The sequence below is a fragment of the Megalobrama amblycephala genome, linkage group LG17 (assembly GCF_018812025.1).
Source record: "Megalobrama amblycephala isolate DHTTF-2021 linkage group LG17, ASM1881202v1, whole genome shotgun sequence".
Classification (NCBI taxonomy): Eukaryota; Metazoa; Chordata; class Actinopteri; order Cypriniformes; family Xenocyprididae; genus Megalobrama; species Megalobrama amblycephala.
The window spans coordinates 41746367-41765489 of NC_063060.1; the positions used below are offsets into that span (position 1 = coordinate 41746367).

General features: G+C 38.8%; 2 protein-coding genes across 5 annotated transcripts in view; both read right to left on the minus strand.

Annotated features, from left to right (window-relative positions):
- chd8 (chromodomain helicase DNA binding protein 8) overlaps positions 1-10553 on the minus strand; it is a 34229-nt gene extending 23676 nt beyond the window's left edge. For 2 of the 4 annotated variants that reach the window (XM_048162430.1, XM_048162429.1), the window contains exons 1-14: positions 10401-10553; positions 9578-9744; positions 7243-8291; positions 5488-5769; positions 5281-5397; positions 3896-4374; positions 3682-3796; positions 3314-3517; positions 3043-3111; positions 2890-2945; positions 2691-2808; positions 2472-2555; positions 1514-1651; positions 1223-1344 (exon numbers count right to left, since the gene is read on the minus strand). In XM_048162430.1, the coding sequence (XP_048018387.1) occupies positions 1223-1344; positions 1514-1651; positions 2472-2555; positions 2691-2808; positions 2890-2945; positions 3043-3111; positions 3314-3517; positions 3682-3796; positions 3896-4374; positions 5281-5397; positions 5488-5769; positions 7243-8196 (2738 nt within the window). In that variant the 5' untranslated portion in view covers positions 8197-8291; positions 9578-9744; positions 10401-10553. Of the gene's footprint in view, positions 1-1222; positions 1345-1513; positions 1652-2471; positions 2556-2690; positions 2809-2889; positions 2946-3042; positions 3112-3313; positions 3518-3681; positions 3797-3895; positions 4375-5280; positions 5398-5487; positions 5821-7242; positions 8292-9577; positions 9745-10400 lie in introns of all 4 variants that reach the window. The other 2 variants (XM_048162428.1, XM_048162427.1) reach the window with 1 other exon arrangement.
- A 3490-nt stretch (positions 10554-14043) lies between these two features.
- cbln12 (cerebellin 12) lies at positions 14044-17848 on the minus strand. Its single transcript, XM_048164888.1, has 4 exons — positions 17711-17848; positions 16064-16643; positions 15872-15991; positions 14044-14681 (listed from the first exon to the last, which is right to left on the minus strand). The coding sequence occupies exons 2-4, from the start codon at positions 16331-16333 to the stop codon at positions 14484-14486; spliced, it is 588 nt and encodes a 195-aa protein (XP_048020845.1). The 5' UTR covers positions 16334-16643; positions 17711-17848; the 3' UTR covers positions 14044-14483.
- Positions 17849-19123: the final 1275 nt, after the last annotated feature.

Consider the following 19123-nt stretch of genomic DNA (forward strand, 5'->3'; position numbering starts at 1 on the left):
ACCATCTTCACCTACGCCTGCAGTCCTGTCAGAATCAGATGGTAATAAAGAAGAAATGAGCAATTTGAGCAAGGCCATAATTCAAATAAGGATCCCAGCGTGACTGTTCTGATATGGACGCCCAAGATCATCATAATGAGGAGGCTGTTGATGTGTCCAAATTGTATGCTCTCAAATTATGGTTCTGTATCTCCGAGCCACTGTCTGCTCACTGCTGTAGCACTGGATCAGTAGCAGGTGGTTTTTATAATTGAGGGGGAGGGAACAATCTCATTCTCTAAAGCATTTTTATGCACCCTGCCCTTACCAGAGAATGAATCATCAATATTTTTAGTTCAATTTCCTGGAAGAGAACCTTGCAATACGTATGTTTATTTTGTCCACTACGAGTACATAAGCCTAAAGATTCCTCAGAGCTTAATGACACAATTGTGAAGTGATCTTTAAACATTCACCAGTGTGGAAGATTCTTTAAAATGCTTTAACATTTTAAAGGGGACCTATTTTGTCCCTTTTACAAGATGTAATGTAAGTCTCTGGTGTCCCCAGAATGTGTCTGTGAAGTTTCAGCTCAAAATACCCCACAGATCATTTATTATAGCTTGTCAATTTTGCCCCTATTTGGGTGTGAGCAAAAACATGCCGTTTTTGTGTGTGTCCCTTTAAATGCAAACGAGCTGCTGCTCCCGCCCCCTTTCCAGAAGAGGGCGGAGCTTTAACAGCTCAACAACAACAAAGCTGGAGAATCTCACGCAGCCAAAATGAGGATTGTCAGTAACGGTGTTCAGCCTTACATTGTTCAAACCGGAGTCGACACTGATGGAGAGACTCAGGAAGAAGTTACAACTTTTAGAATGAAACTGGACGTTTCTGAATGGTTAGTGGATAAATGTATGTAGTTGCTGTGGAGTTGATCAGGACAGTATCTATGCTAATAGAGCAGATCGTCACCAATCATGGGCGGGGCTTCAATACTCTTATGTAAGAGTAGGGAGAAATCTCATTTGGAAAGACTGTTTATGATTTATGGGGATTATAAAAATAAAAATAAAAAAAGGAGTGGGTGGATTTTAACCATTATAGGCTGGTTGTTTAAAAACATCTGTGTTCAAACACCTTACAAAAGTGAATTTTGCATAATAGATCCCCTTTAAAAGATCTGAATGTTTTATTGATAAGCTTCAAATTTCATCACATCTTAGTGTATCAGCAGGGTATTTACCTGTTGTACCAGTTAAAGAGCAGCCAGTTAACTCCCTCCAGCTGATACTCTCGGAGCTGGTTTCCATTCTTATACTCTCTGGACTCATCAAGCTTCTTCCAGGCACTTGCAGCAGGTCGAGGCTGATGGAAGAGGAAGTCTTGTTAATAATTCACCACTGTCTCGTCTGTTTCTTAATGAAAACTAAGAACACCGACAGGGTGAAAATGCTCTGGTGACCAGGCACTTAGAGGAGAGAGAAAGAGGCACATAAAATGGTATGCAATGACTGAGAGCGTGACAGTATCTCACAGTTCTCTTGAGTCTGGGCTGGCGACTTTCAATCTTCCTGAATTCTTCCACTTTGCCTTCATCAACATCCTCCTTCAGCTCCCAAGTAGCATCTTCATAGGGCAGAGAGCACCACTTCACCAGGTAGTACACAACCGGCTGGGAAAAAGGGAAAACAGTGTTTTTGGCAATTGTATGTGTGCAGTTTGAATTAAAGGTGCTAAAGAGGATCTTTTCGTCGACTGAGAATCCAAAGACTGTTACTGAGTTTTTGAAATGAGCGCATGCGTAAGAACAATCCCCCTCCTTCACAGCTCAATTTGAGGGAACGCCTCCCAAAACTCGTGCACGAGTATTGGAACACAAGTGTTTACCACCGGCATTCGCTGTGTCGTGTTAGTGGATTCATTATGTCGGACTCACCGCAGGTAACTCATAATCTGCAGTTGTTACTCCTGTCTCCTGACAAAAACATTGCATGCGGCGCCTGTTGAGTGTGGAAAGTTACTGGAGCGCGCAGCCGCGCTCGTCTCTCACAAGGAACGTCACGGCAGTGATTGACAAGCCAGAGGGCCAATCGTTTACGCGATGATCACGTAAACGATTGGCTGATGTTTTTAAGGCCCTACCTCGTGCACAGATGATGTATATTAATATTTTTCCTTTCAGTGCACCTAATAAATAGTCTTTTATCAGTTAGTAAAGACAGTTTCAAGTAATATTGCAAAAATGTATAAAACAAAACATCCTCTTTAGCACCTTTAAATGATGAGGTACCAAAAAAAAATACAGTAAACAAACAAAATATCTTTTTAAATCACACTGTCCTTGCTAGCTACACACAGTAGACCAGTGTAGTCCGATTCAAGAACAAATGACTCTTCTAAATGAATCAAACAGACTCACACACATGCACATTTTCAATTTGAATAAGCAAGTTTCTCATTTGACATTTGAAAATTGGTCGATAAATCCTTACCTCCCCATTGTCTTTATCAACACTATGTGACTCATCCAAAATTCGATCAACCTCCACATAGTCTGGATTGAAAGGTTCCTCATCCTAAAAAACAGGAAAGAGTTCCAGATATACTTATAAATCATCCTCAAAATTAGCAAGATTTTCCAAAGCCATATGATTTAAACTACCATTCAATCAAAGGAATATTTGCCCAATTTCAACTTCATAGGGCCTCACCTCTTGGAATATGTTCCTCATTTGTGCCTGTTTTGTCTTGAATCTTTTCAGCTTCTGATGGATCCTCTTGTCCCTCTCCAGCTGCTCAAGACTGGCCCATTCACAGTGCATGTACGAGCTAGAAACACATTGCAATATTTTAAGGGGATAAAAATTACATTTCCACAAATGAGGGTTGAGAAAACAGCTGATGACTTACTAGTTTTTATATTTGACAAAAAATTCCTCCACATTAGTATACTGCCCTGGAGACACCTGCATCAGGACAAGAAAATACCATGAAGGCTCAGTCAGAACAGAGATGTCACAAGATTTTTGTGATTGACAGCGAGAAGCATGAACAGATACTTGCCTCCTTTTTGGTCACTCGCATAGACAATATTTTATCGACAATAGCAGCATCCTCCTCACTTGGGTTCTCCTGAAACACAAATCAGAAAAGATAAAGAGAAAAGTCCTACCAAAGCTACATGCATATACGCATTCTTTTTCTATGACTGGTGGCATTGTGTCAAGTGTAAACAACTGAAAAATTCTGACAAAACCAGTTATAAAAAAAAAGAAACAAATGGCAGTAACAACCACAAACGCTCAATGACGCTATGACTAGTGTGCTGACGCACCACAAAAAACTGCATGCTTGGAAGACCATCCCCATCCAGCTCCTGCTGGAGTTCTGCTCCCATGGACTGGACATGCCCTGCAGCGGACACAGGAGTTGTGGTCACATCAACGTCCGCGTCCATTTCATCTTCATCATCCGTGATTTTAATGTCCAAATCCTCTGTGTACTTCTTCCGCTTCACCTGACGGTTAGAACGTCGCTTCTGTTGGGAGAACGGAAATTAATCCGGTTTACGGCATTGTTCTGATGCTATATACTCAATTCTACGTCACATAATGCTCTTTCCATGCCTGCCCACATGCACAACGTTTCAATGGCTTAATATGGCTCCTATGAGTCAGTAATAGGTAAATGTGTAAGTAATACCTGTGACATTTCCTCCTCCAGTGTGCGGGGCGAAACAGGAGGGCTTAGATCTACATCTGAGTGGTCAGAGGATGGATTTCTTTTCCTTTTCTTACCACCCACTGGAGTGATGGTGCTATAGAGAGAGGGTATAAAGTGTAAGAACAAAAACAGGCAGAGGCAAATACATCAATGAGTCAAACTCTTCTAGTGAGGATAAGAAATCAGAACTTACTTGAGCTTAATCTTGGATTTACTTTTACTGCCTCCACCTCCAGCAACCAGTCCTGGAGTCTTCGCCTTGGATTTCTTGTCTCCTCCCACCACCAATTTCCCTCCTCCCAAACTTGGGCTTTTCTTCTTGCTCCCTCCACTACCACCACCCCCTCCTCCTTTCTTTTTTGCTCCAGCAGCCCCTGCAATGCCCTCTAGGTCTGCTGAGGTCTGTCCGGCAGGCAGCTCGTCCTGGTTGAGCACACGGGGGATGTTCCTTTCGCCCCTGGCTTTGGCCCGTGCGATGGCCTCAGCAACAATGCGATTTGCTTTCTCCTGCTTGCACAGGGTTTCTACTCTCCGCACGGGCTCCTGGGCCTTTGCCAAACGCACACCGGAAGACGCAGCTGTAGTGGTGGTGCTGGACGCAGAGCCAGCAGCCGAGGTATTGATAACTTTAACCACAGAAACGGCTCCACCAGCACTGGATACCGTGTTTGACTGCAGGGAAGAAGTGAAATTTTATTTTCAAGTACTACACTTTGTCAGCATGTCAACAAAATGGTTGGAAACAGAGAACCAGTTCTTATTCAGAACTGGTTCCTTTTTCTTTAAAATGACTAATAAGACAATGACTATGAGTTACATACAGATATAAAGGGATAGCTCACCAAAAAATGTAAATTATCCTATAATTTCCTCACCCTCGAGCCATTCTAGGTATATATGACTTTCTTCTTTCAGTCAAACACAATCAGAGTTATATTAAAAAATATTCTGTCTCTTCCAAGCTTTATAAAGGGAGTGAATAGTAACCGAGATTTTGAAGCCCAAAAAAGCGCGTCCATCCATCATAAAAGTAATCCATACGGGTTAATAAAGGCCTTCTGAAGCAAAGCGATGTATTTTTGAAAGAAAAATATCCATATTTATAACTTTATAGACTATAATCACTAGTCTCCGGTAACTTCAGTGCGCTCACGATAGAGTTGATGCATTGCTTCGATTTAGAAGGCCTTTATTAACCCACTGGATTACTTTTATGATGAATGGATGCGCTTTTTTGGGTTTCAAAATATTGGTTACTCTTCACTTCCATTATAAAGCTCTGAAGAGCCAGGATATTTTTTTAATATAACTCTGATTGTGTTTGGCTGTAAGAAGAAAGACATACACCTAGGATGGCTTGAGGGTGAGTAAATTATGGGTGAACTATCCCTTTAAGTGTAAGACTTAAATCTGTCTAGTTAAGTGTACTTAAATTATACATAATATCAAATGTTTTAGAAACTTTACAACGATACTTCATATTCCAAGTGGTACACAAATAATAGCATGAATTGTGTTATTTTTTCGGGATTATAACACACCAAAGAGCCATAAAACAGACGTGAGGAAATGTCCTACCTGTGGCTGCAGCAGTAGTTTAAGAGGCACTGCTAGTCTTTGTCCTCCTTGGCCTTGAGAAATCTGCACCACCTGAGGGCTGCCACCAACATTAGCTGCCCCAGAAACCAACTGAAACTGTTGCAAACACAGACAAAGCTTCGCGTCACCATCAAGTTACAAGGAAAAGCACATCTTCCAACGCACACGACTTGTCCTTTCGCTCACCTTGGCTCCCTGTTGGTTGGGTTGTTGTTGAACTTGCAGCTGAATGGTGAGCACTTTCGGCTGTGCACCCGTTTGACCCGCCTTAGCTTGGGCGAGAGCTGCCAGCTGGCCACCCTGCAGGACCAACTTCCCTGGCAGAGAGCCCAACACCAGCCTGTGCTGCTGGCCTTGCTGACCCGCCCCTGCAGCTGAGGTTCCCCCTATCGTCACCGTCCCAGCCTGGCCAGCTCCACCTTGCGAGGGCTGCTGTAGCACCAGAGTGATCCTCTTTGCTTCCCCCCCCTGAACAGAGAAAGAGGGGCTATTAGGATTCTGAAAGCAAAAAAAAGACAGCTACAAAGAGCGCAGAGAACAGTGTTAATATAGTTTTACTGATAAACTATTAAGGCTGATTTATACTTCTGCGTCAAAACTACATCACAGGCTGCGTGTAGCAAGCGTAGCCTACGTGCACCTCTCCAAAAATGTAACAACGTGTCAGTTCTATGTGGACCACAAGCGCTGTGGAACCTCTCCCTGCATGTGTAATTGCATGTCGACACAAACAACGACGCAGAAGTACAAATGAAAACCTTTTTATTAATACTTTGAAACATTTTATTTTTTATATTTTCATTTAAATTTAATAAATTTCAGTATTCAGTTTTATTAAAGGCACAATATGTAATTTTTGCCACTAGAGGTCGCCTATTCAAAACAAAGGCGTAGCTTAATGACGCCGAAATTGAGCACGGAAACATGGAAGATGTGGTCTTCACCTCACAGGCGGTGGAAAATAATCGGACAGGACTCGAGCAGAAATCATATTCATGGATGAGATTATTAACATTACTGTAGTATGAAGCAGAGCAGGGTGAGTGATGTGGGAGCTGAACGAGGAGCTGGAGCGATTGCTAATGAGAGACGAGCGCGACACACGGCTTGACAGCAGTGGACTTTATTACGCCACAGTCGCCACTTCCGCTTCTTCTGGTCAAGCGTGTGAGGTAACGCAGCTCTGTTTATCGTATTAGATACATTTGAGTGTGTTGAAAATGATGTTATAAGGTTACTCTGTGCGTTCGCTCGGCGGCTGCTGTGAGACACTGTTACACACTGCAGTAAGATAGATCGATTTTACAATATCATATTAATAAATGCTGGATGGCTTGTGTTGATAAATGGCATGCAATTCATTTTAAAACATATTGGATGGAGAAGAATGCTGTTTTACTGTTACTAAAAATAAAGTTGCATCTGATTATGCTATGTTAGCTACTTCACAAAATAGTGTTTTTCTCTGAGGCATGGTAAAGCATGGTACTCGCGGAAAATCAAGAAAACTATATAACAATGATTCATTTTCTGTCTATAAATGTAACCAAACAGTCGCTCACCTGTCTAATAAAACAAAATATATTAAAGCATCTTTGGTGTTTCCATGGTTTCTACAAAATAAAACCAAGGGAATCGGAAATCGAGGGTAACGCAGGTACGATGTCATTGATGGGCGACGCACGGACACAGTGCACAAATTTCTCTGGATTTAAACATTCGGGATGATCTGAGTACACAAGTCAACAAAATATGTAACACTGTTCTAGTGATTTTTGGATATTTTAAACCAAAAATCTTACATATTGTGCCTTTACTGTTTATTTTAGTTATTTTAAGTACTTCAAATTAGACTAAACAAACATTAAATATTTTATTTCAAGCAACCAAACTGTTATTTTTCTGGTTTTAGTTTTATGATAACCCTGGCGTGAGACTGACCTGCTGTGGCACTGCTGAAAGGGTGACACCTTGAGGTCGGACGGCCGCTGCTGTCGTTCCAGAGGATGTAACAGTCTGCGCTTGGGCCTGTGTTTGTACTGGGGTTTGTAATGCCATCTGCGTCTGAGGCTGCACCTGCGCTTGAACCTGTGCCGGCTGTGACGGCGACTGCAGCTGCGTCTGCGCAGGCATCTGCACTTGAGATTGGGTCTGGGGCATCGAGGTCAGTAACACCTGCTTCATCGGGCCATTTGAAGTTTGAACTAGCCTTTGGACTCCAGTGCCCACTTTGACCTGCCCCTGCCCAGGTGACGTCGCATTTAATACCGTCCCCCCGGAGACAACCGCCATCCCTGGCCTGAGAGGGGTCCCTGTCAGAACTCTAGCGAGGGTGACTTTGCCTGGAGAGCCTGTGGCTCCTGTGACACCCTGCAGCACTTGAGTCTGACCCTGAGGGCCTTTCAAAATTACAATTTTTGGACCGGACTGCCCTGCCGCCTGTTGCGTAACAGCAGCGATTTGCTGAGTCTGCAGCTGCTGGGTGGTGACTTGAGCCGCTGACACAGGTACTCCAAGAGGGGAGCTCAGAAGGACCGTTGCCGCCCCGCTGCTGTTACTGGCCACCGAGAGAGAGGGCTGAACGGAAATCTGAGCCGGGTTGACAGAGACTTCATGCGACATCTGGGTGGCCTGCTGTGCTGGAAGAGTCTGCAGTGGGACGGAGACAGGAGCTGCGACAGGTGTTGGCATTAGAGCTGGATCTGTGACAACGTCACTGAGCACAGGGACACCAGGATCCGGCGTGGGGTCCGTAGGTGGGTCCACTTGGCCCAGTGCCAACTTCAGCGCCTCCTCGACTGGGTCTGAGGAGCCCTGGGAGAACGCATCCTCCGGCAGGGAGTCCAAATTGAACAGTGGTGTGTCATCAAACAGGTCCATAATTGGGTCTGCCATATTGTTAAAGAGTTTGTGAAAAAAAGCAAAGAATGTGTGATATCCAGTGTCTGTACAAAAACATCCAACAAGTCCGAAGAGATTCTGTAGGTACGCTGTTGAAGAAAGGAAGAGAGACAGAGATAAACTGTAAGCACCTTCATCAAGATTTTTTAAATATATGTTTTAATTAATTAGTTATTGTTTTACATTTATGCTGCAAAGAATAACTGGCCATAATTATCAAAAGCATATTTTATATATATTTTATATATATATATATATATATATATATATATATATATATATATATATATATATATATATATATATATATATATATATATATATATATATATATATATATATATATATATATATATATATATATATAAGAGTTTGGTTCCAAATCGCGATAAACTCAAAAAAAAAAAATTAAAAAAAAATTTAGTTTCCGCCAAAATCAGTATCGTATCTGGTTGGTATTGAAATGTCATTTATTAATTTTGCACAAAATGCGATATCCGTCGTGTTATTCTGTCATGTTTTCTCCCTTTCTTTCCAAACCGCGACAAACGTCAGACAGTCTCCCTTCTCTGCAGAATGGCGGCGCTCTGAATGCACCCGGCATCCTAGTTTTTCTTATCTGCTTTATACTTTGTGATCAACAAAAACTGAAAAATTAATAATTTTGATGGCATTGATGAACATGTGGTGGGCAAGAAACGCAAGTCATCGAAATGTAATCATTTACGTGAGGAGATTAAGAAGATGAGGCACTCGAGTAATTTATAACATTAACAAAATGACTCGTTGAATTCATTTTGGGAGCGACGACTGAATGTATTCTTAGTCAAATGCCTGTATATAAGATTAGTGTTGACAAAAATTGTAATATGTGTAAATCAACTTACTTTGTTGTGTATTTTCAATATGAAAAATACCTTTTATATTGATGGATTAATTGCATTTTGAAAAAAAAAAAATGCATTTGGGGGGATGGGAATAATACGTTTTTATAATAAACTTTTGAAAATCAAAATTTAGATTTTATTTTTATTTTTTTTTATAAGCTAAAGATGCTATCTGAAAGTTTGAATCTTGGTAAAGAAAACACATTTTTACTCAAATTAGTCAAAATGGATTAATAGCGTTTTGGAATCAAACTCTTCAAATATATAAACATATTTTTTTCCTTTATTTTACATATAAAAGACTGAAAAGTTTTTAAAATCTGTGCAAACGTACCTTTTGCAAGCTTCTTAATCAAGTCCAAGATACTCTACATCACTATCAAGTTCACATTTATAGATCACAACACTTCTAGCTTGTCAAATCTATCAGTAATGCAAACATCATACCTAATATGCATTGAATTCAACTGCATGACAGGTAAGCTTACCTGAAATGGGAGTGAGGAACAGGAAAAGAGAGAGTCCACCGGTTCACCCTCCTTCACTCTCTCTCTCTTCCTCCCCTCTATCCTCTCCTACTCTCTGGAGTTACTTTTTGCTTCTCTGGTTGGATTGAACACTAAGAGATCCATCAATAAATGTGTGTATTGATGCCCTGGAGAAAACAAGAAAAGCATAGGATAGGAAAACACATTAATTAAGTAATTAATACTCAGTAGTTGCCGCATCTTACTGAATGGCAGGTCACTTCACATAGCATTGATCTGCATGTCACTTAACAGGTATCACAACGCAGTCTTTAAAAGTCAAAGAGTGCAAGTTTGTATTCTCTCTAATGTCTTGTTCTTTAAAGTCAACCCCAAATCATATAATTGATGTTTAGATAAGCGAAATCAATACGGTCTTCCTTGCCTTGCCATCAATGTGGAACAACAGTCCTAAACCAGACACTCGACAAACCCCATCAATGTTCACAATGGCGATTCCTATTGCTATAAATGCTAAATATGTGCTCGATCATTTGGTTTGTCTCTGACGGCCGATTTAAGCTGTATCAGTGAGTCTCCATCATTCATAATACATCTCACAGGCTCTCGTTCGGACTCTCTTTCAATCTCTCTCATCAACAAACCGGACCAAACCAAAGGCAACGTGCTACAAAAACCATAGCCCGACTACGAACAGACATGGACAAGGCCGCAAAGCTGTTTCGACTTAGCTAGGGCGTATTTTCTACTAAAATATGCCCTAATAACGCTGCCATCCACTGCCCCAACTTTCCCCGCAATAATTTCGGGGTGCTAAATTTACCTTTGCATCGACACACATGGCTTTCTCCGTCTCACAACACTGTACGATTACAGGAAACGGCCAGCGTAGAGCAGGAACTAACTTCTTGCCAGAGCTAGGTCGAACGCGCAGCCCCCGTTCTCATCTGCTGTTCGCTGATTGGCCCATCCTCAGAGTGGCTGTCAAAAGGTAGACATTCCATTGGTGGAACGGGTTGTCTGTCAATCCGGTGTGCGGAATTACAGGGCGGGAGACATTAATGGGTATCGGTCGTACGGGTAGTTTGGTTGAGGCTGCAGTAAATGCGGCCTACTTGTTATCACCGGGTTTGAGATGCTCGCTTGGTATAATTTAAACGGCAATGGATTTAATTCTTTATTACTATTATTTAGGGGAAAACATTAGCGTGTAATTTCTACAAACGTATCTAAATATTAAAGCTTGTGATGCTAAACGAATCGCATTTTATAGTACTACAGTATTTAATTAATTTGTCATAGATGGATACAAAGGTATTCATAAATTTAGTGCTGTTTTTATAAGAGATATCTATCGATTTTAATATTAAAAAACATATTGAAAATAAAGATATAATTAAAATGGCACCACAAAACACATGAAAACGCTTTCAATAATACTTGCATTATTCGTAAACAAAAATGTATATTAAAAACAATACATATATAAAGCATTTATATATTTTTTTCAAAACTGCACTAAGTTACATGTGTTTGGACAAATTAATGATAAATAACTTGATTTAATTATGATTAAATTACAAGTGGATGATGTTAAAACATTTTCAATAATCAAATTATTCATTCTAGTGATTATAACTAAAATTAATATGAAAAATAAATATATATTCCACATGTTAGGACAAATTAATCATTAAAAACTTTCACATAAATTAATTTCTTGTCATGATGTGGCCTTCCATTCAATAATAAATGCTCAAAGACAGGTTAGAAAAATAAATTACTATTGAATTAAAGGTGCAGTATGTAAGATTTCTGTCCGTTAGCGGTCGCTAGAGGTCGTAGCTTGATGACAGCAAGTTTGAGCGCGGAATCTTGGGACATGTGGTCTTCACCTCAACGGCTGGTGCAAAAGAATAGGGATAGGACTCGGGAAGAAATCATGTTCATGGATGTGATTATTAACAATACTGTAGTATGAAGCAGAGCAGGAGCGAGTGTTGTGGAGCTGAACGAGGCCGTTAGAGCGATTACACAACACACGCCTCACGAGCAGCGGGACTTTTATTATGACACAGTCGTTTTCCGGTCATGAGTATGAGGTAACGCAGCTCTGTTGATCATATTAGATACATTTGAGTGTGCTGAAAATGATGTTATAACGTGACTCTGTGCGTTCGCTCGGCGGCTGCTGTGAGACACTGTTACACACTGCAGTAAGATAGATCGATTTTACAATATCATATTAAATGCTGGATGGCTTGTGTTGATAAATGATATGCAATTCATTTTAAAACGTATTGTATGATGGAGAAAATGCTGTATTACTGTTACTAAAAATAAAGCTGCATCTGATTATGCTATGTTAGCTACTTCACAAAATAGTGTTTTTCTCTGAGGCATGGTAAAGTATGGTACTCGCAAAAAATCAAGAAAATTAGATTTAAACAATAAGACTAAACGTGTTGAGCTATATAACAACAATTCATTTTCTGTCTATAAATATATCAAAACAGTTGTTCACTTGTCTATTAAAACATGTAATATATTAAAGCGTCTTTGGTGTTTCCATGGTTTCTACAAAATAAAACCGGAAACCGAGGGTAACGCGGGTATGACGCCATTGACAGGCGACTCCTCACGTGTCCCGGAGCCTTGGTTAAAATTGCGATTTTCTCACGATTTACAAATAGTTGGAAACATTTGGGATATTTTAAGTACTCAAGTGAACAAAATATATAACACTGGCCTAATGGTTTTACTGCAAAAATCTTGCATATTGCACCTTTAACATCAGTGATTCTTTCTTTTCTCCATCTCATCATTTGCCTGCTCTCTTTCTCTCCTTGTTTCGCATGTGTGAATAAGTGTGTCTTTAAACCAATGCAGCGTAACTTATCGACTGTGACAGCCCACCCCGCATAGTCCATAGGAGTCCAGCGTGCACTTGCACTTCTGCTTGCCAAAAACTCCATCTGCCTTGCTCGACCAGTGCCACTGCAGTTCGTATCCGTTATCCATTATGCCTATGCTGCTATCCGTGATGATTCCTGGTAACCCAAGCCAGCTCTGATGCTGAGAGCTATATTTACAAACAGCTGTTGTTACAGGTAAAACACCTCATTCAGAGAGGGAACACAGGTCGAGGACAAGTCATATTACATATTTCACACAGAATGAGGAGAAATGAGGGTTTTTAGTTAAGGGACTCAATTTAATGAGATTTATCTTTACAAAGCTTTGAAATATACACACACAGCTCCATAAGCAGGCAAACATAGACATGAGAAACAGAAAACTCACAAAGATAAGCTATATTTTAATTTTTTGTTTCATTAAAAGCGATTTCAGAAATTGAATTTTGGCCAAAAAATTTAAATACATAATTTTTTAAAGATATTATTAGGACAGTCCCATCAATGCCAGTTTTTAGTTTAACCATACACTCTACAAAATGCTGGGTTAAAAACAACCCAAGTTGGGATGAAAATGGACAAACTGAGCAGATGGGTTAAATGTTTGACCCAACATGCTGGGCAGTTTTATTTAACTCAACTATTGTTTAAAAATGACTATATGGCTGGCTCAAAATTTCGAGAAAAAGGTCAAGATAAAATGTTGAGAATAAAGTCATTAAATTACGAGAAAAAAGTCGTTAAATTACAAGAACAAATTCATTAAATTATGAGAAAAAAGTCGTTAAATTACGAGAAAAAATTCATTAAATTATGAGAAAAATGTCGTTAAATTATGAGAACAAATTCGTTCAAATTTAACAACATTTTTCTCATAATTTAATGAATTTGTTCTCGTAATTTAACGACTTTTTTCTCGTAATTTAATGACTTTATTCTCAACATTTTATTTCGACTTTTTTCTCGAAATTTAACGACATTTTTCTCATAATTTAACTAATTTGTTCTCGTAATTTAACGACTTTTTTCTCGTAATTTAATGACTTTATTCTCAACATTTTATCTCGACTTTTTTCTCGAAATTTAACGACATTTTTCTCATAATTTAACAAATTTGTTCTCGTAATTTAACGACTTTTTTCTCATAATTTAATGACTTTATTCTCAACATTTTATTTCGACTTTTTTCTCGAAATTTAACGACATTTTTCTCATAATTTAACTAATTTGTTCTCGTAATTTAATGACTTTTTTCTCATAATTTAATGACTTTATTCTCAACATTTTATTTTGACTTTTTTCTCGTAATTTAACGACATTTTATTCATAATTAAACTAATTTGTTCTCGTAATTTAACGACTTTTTTCTCATAATTTAATGACTTTATTCTCAACATTTTATCTCGACTTTTTTCTCAAAATTTAACGAGTTTTTTCTCAAAATTTAACAACTTTAATCTCGAGATGGTCCCTTGGCCCTAATCCTCTTCCGTAGGAACATTATAAGCAAGAAATACAGTCATTTTTAAACAATTGTTGAGTTAAATAAAGCTACCCAGCTGGTTGGGTCAAACATTTAACCCATCTGCTTGGTTAAAACAACCCAATCACTGGGTTTGTCCATTTTCAGCCCAACTTCAGTTGTTTTTAACCCAGCACTTTTTACGTTCATATTATCTTAAATACATTATTAAAAAAAACAAAAAAACACTAAAACTAATTTTAGAAACTTTTTTCTTCAAATCTTGTTCACCATAAAATTTTATTATAATATTATTTGTATTATAATAATATTTGACAATATTTCTAAATAATGTAAATGATAAAATATAAATAATATTCCCATTTTCTGCATTTTCTCTGTTCTGACACCCATTAAAAAGAGAGGAAGAACAAACATGAACTTTCCTATGGCATTAATTTTCCTAACATAAATCCTCATCCTCGCTCTTTCCCGTCTCACACCTCTTCTCTTCCCCACGCCGCCGTCTTTATAAGGGGAAGACCAGGAAGCCTGAAAAAGTAGAGTACTTCCAGCCTCCCATTAAGTTGCCCCTTTCTAGCTTGAGGTAAGCCTTGTCGCCTCGCTCCATGATCACAAGCCCTGCATTCGTGGCCGCCTCCCGTGTCACATCCTGGTCTCCAGCAAAAGCTGAGATCATTGGCCATCCATTCAACATCAAACTCACCTGTGAATGGGAAACACTGTCACTGCTTTGCATTAATTACTCATTATTTACAGTTGTTATGTGTCTCTCTCTGCCTATACACTGAAAAATAAAGGGAGTTTCCACAGAGAAGAACCTTCCAGTGAATATTTCTTTTTAAACAAAACATTTTTTCTCAGTGTGAAAAACAGTTTAAAGGGTTAGTTCACCCCAAAAATGAAATTTCTGTCATTTATTACTCACCCTCATGTCGTTCCACACTCGTAAGACCTTCGTTCATCTTCAAAACACAAATTAAGATATTTTTGATGAAATCCGATGGCTCAGTGAGGCCTGCATTGCCAGCATGATAATTAACACTTTCAGATACCCAGAAAGCTACTAAAGACGTATCTAAATCAGTTCACGTGACTACAGTGGTTCAACCTTAATATTATCAAGCGACAAGAATACTTTTTGTGCGCCGAAAACCCAAAATAACGACTTTATTCAACAATATCTAGTGATGTGTGATTTCAAAAAAATCAGCAACGAGAATATTTTTTGTGTGCCAAAAAAAAACAAAAAATGACTTAATTCAACAATATCCAGTGATGGGCGATTTCAAAACACTGCTTCATGAAGCTTTACGAATCTTTTGTTTCGAATCAGTGGTTCGGAGCGTGAATCAAATTGCCAAAGTCATGTGATTTCAGTAAAGGAGGCTTTGTTACTTCATATGTGTTTCAAAATTTCAATGGTTCACCACTGGGGGGCGTGACTTTGGCAGTTTGATACACGCTCCAAACCACTGATTCGAAAGAAAAGATTCGAAGCTTCATGAAGCAGTGTTTTGAAATCGCCCATCACTGGATATTGTTGAATTAAGTCGTTTTTTGTTTTTTTTTTGGCACACAAAAAATATTCTCGTTGCTTCATACCATTAAGGATGAACCACTGTAGTCACATGAACTGTTTTAAATATGTCTTTAGTAGCTTTCTGGGCATTGAAAGTGTTAATTAAAAGCGATCGGATTTCATCAAAAATATCTTAATTTGTGTTCTGAAGATGAACGAAGGTCTTACAGGTGTAGAATGACATGAGGGTGAGTAATAAATGACAGAAATTTCATTTTTGGGTGAACTAACCCTTTAAATAATTCCATGGATTTTAAAGGTTCTTCATGGTATGCCTGTAAAGAACCTTTATTTTTAAGATTGAAAGTTTGTACCTGTATGGTTTGTCTGTTGTACGCCTTCACCACGTGGAAATTGAAGCTGTACACCCCTCGTCTCGGAGCAAGGAAGATACTGCTTTCTTGGTCAAAATGACCGCCAACGTTCACCAAGATCTGACAAAGACTGACTGATTAAACAGAGCAAAATTGCATAAGTGTATTTTTTAACGAGGAAAGATTGCTTACCTGGTCAAAATAGATGATCATGGTGCGGTTGCTCATATCTGTGGGCTCATGGTTGGTTTGGCGTGTGGCAGAAAAGGCCACGCGGCCGGTACCTGAACGCACAGACATCCCCAGCGCATTACCTGCTGGCTCTGAGGATGGTGTTGAGTCACAGACCACCAGGCATTTTCCCTCCAGTACTATGGGCTCCGTGTCATTTTGCCCTCTGACCACTAGAGGGACGATTATCAGAAGTACAGCTAGTATTGGCAGCCCAGAGTTGGGTAGCATTGTCTTATTATTATCTCTTGCGATATCTCAGATGAAATTAGGTGCGAGTATGCCGTCTTCAGGAAATAAGTGACCAATCCTGAAAAACTGAGATGTTATGAGCTACTGTAAAAGTTATAGATCTTTAAATCCTTGGCTGTCTTTCACCCTCACTCTCTCACTCTATTTTGCAGTCACCCTCCTGTCTGTCACAGTTTCCTGACGAAGATCTACTTCTGTGCTATCTTGTTAAATTGCCTGCAGGGGACCAAAGGCAAGGACACTTAGAGGTTTCTCATCATCCCAAAAAAAATCCATCATCATAGCCAACCTGTGAGAAGACAGAGAGAGAGAGAGAGAGAGAGAGAGAGGGAGTCAGAGGAGCCAACAGGTATGCTTGTTGTGTGTATGGGGGAGGAGGAAGAGGAGCAGTGAAGGATGAAGATCATGAGGTAACACTTTGGATCCCGTTCAGCTGAGGGGAGCAGCATCCAGGAGAGAGTGAGAACAAGAGAGAGAAAAAAGAACAACTCCACTGAGAGACCATCTGTCTTTAACACGCTCTCACTTCCCTCCTGACGTTCCACAACATGCAGGACCTCTCTCTCCTACACAGATCCTCTGTCCCTCTCTCCTTTGCTCATGCGTATTGGCCGAACCCTCTCTCTCTCTCTCCTTGGTGCTTTGGCACGCAACAGCGGCAACAATATGCAAGTGTCGAAACTAAAGAACGTACATCTCGGAATATATTTAAGGTATGGTACATCTATATCAGGTCTTAATTGGCAGCGCTCACCTCGTTAATTTTCTATTCAAGTCATGTTTATAGTCTTTATAAAGCAGTGACATTTACAAAGGTCAGCCTTCTTTGCGTCTGGTCTTGAGTGAAACCTCAGTGTTTGTGCACTTTCTGTAAGAACTAATTCTGCTCAGTGCAGTTCTGCACAGCTTTATTTTCTAAACAAAATTGATCACATTATCTATAATATATATATATATTTTTTTTAGTATTGCCTTTAGAGCACTAATCTAAAACTCTGAATCACCTTACACTAAAAAAAACATTTTCTTAAACAACATTTTTGCCTTGTTTTCATGTAAAAATATCCTTAAAAAAAGAACAGTTTACTTGAGAAGGAAAAGATTCTAAGAATTATAATGTGTAAGATTATAAAACTTTTAAAAAAAATTAGAATTCTTCCCTTCTTGTCAAATAATTTGTATTTATTAAAGCATAAATCTAACAAAGGTTTCAATATTTAACAGGAAAACAAATCAAAATACACATTTTTTATGTGCGCTACACAATATTTTTCTAAATCATCTTTCCTAGGGAGTAACAGTAAGATTAAATTAAGTTCATAAGCTTTTGTAATAGGAAAAAAATAGCAAAATCACCTGATTTAGTGGGCTGTTCCTCGGTTTCCCAGGTGTAATGATGCGAGGTGTCAAAGCTTCTGTAAAGAAACAGTGAATCTGACAGATCTTCCTACTCATCCTGTCTCTCAAGACCCTCCCCTTCCCACCCACTCCACCTCTCTTCCTCCCTCTCTCACTTTCTCTAATAATCCTAGCCGTGTAATTATTCTTTTGATGTAAACAGCATGGCCAAGCTGGCATTTGTAGCTGTCAGTGATAGCCAACAGTATAGAACAATACAGGAACCATAAAACAAGTGTCCCGCAAAACATGATTGATCCATATGGATCATAAACATCAAAGGGCACAAAGGATAATATCATAAAATAAAATCTAAAAAAAAAACAGAATAACTTTCAGATTTCACAAATATATCAATTATTTTTTTATTTTTTGAAAATGTATCACAACAAATGAAACCAATTAATAAAATAAGACTATTATGCATACATTTTGTAAAATTGTGCATGCATTTTAAAAATGCACTGTTGAATTTCTGAATTTAGTTAGTTGATTATACGGAAGGGCTGCCTGTCAACAATGAAGTCTGTAATACCAGGAGAAAGCTAAGAGGTTAGCATTCCCTTCCATGTCAATGGCAGTTTATCAACTTGGAAGTACAGGCTTTAACATCTGTCATCTTTGCTCATGGGAGCACAGAACTTTTTGAGCCAATCGTAAATGAAATCTGACTGTGCTGATTGGCTGATGGCACCACAACAATGAACACAATGCCTAAACAATCACAAATCCTTCACAAGTGACTGTGAAGTAAAAGGCTTCCTACAGGGAAAGATATAAGTCCATGTTATGCATTTAAAAGTAGGGATGTAGGGAGAAATGTCTTCATGCATTGCAATGGAAAAAATAACCTATATTATTAAGGGTAAAGAAGACAAATTTAAGAGTGTCTGGAGTCCCTTTTTCCTATTTATTGAACACAGAGATATTAACAATATAATGGAGGAGGAACAAATCGTTTGATGATTAGGTATTACATTCATATGAAAATATACTTTAATGGACTATACTAACCCTACTTTATTGCTTATATTTTTGGTTATTATATGCAATCTATTGTTAACTCTGACCAAAGTATATATTGTATTACCCAATGTTGGTTTGTGCTATTATACTATTTATGTAAAATGAGCCTCGGTATTTGTTTGTTTTGTTTTTGTGCATTATGTGTTGTTACAGATGTACATTGCTGTGTAAGTGTTCAAGAAAATGCAATAAAAACAGTATTACACAAAAAAAGTAGGGTAGGCATTTTTTTAATAAAAACATTTTGTTAGAATGGTAAAAAATAGGGCTGCACAATTTATCGCGATTAAATCGCACCCGATTTGGCAAAGGCTGTGATTATTTCATGCGCAGCTTGTCAGAGCT

What these genes read in the sequence shown, in the direction of transcription:
- cbln12 (XM_048164888.1), bottom strand. Translation starts at nt 16,333, where the DNA reads ATGCTACCCAACTCTGGGCTGCCAATACTAGCTGTACTTCTGATAATC. An exon ending in TGATCATCTATTTTGACCAG is followed by an intron (nt 15,992 to 16,063) that starts GTAAGCAATCTT and finishes AGTCTTTGTCAG; the next exon opens with ATCTTGGTGAACGTTGGCGG. An exon ending in ACAACAGACAAACCATACAG is followed by an intron (nt 14,682 to 15,871) that starts GTACAAACTTTC and finishes TCCCATTCACAG; the next exon opens with GTGAGTTTGATGTTGAATGG.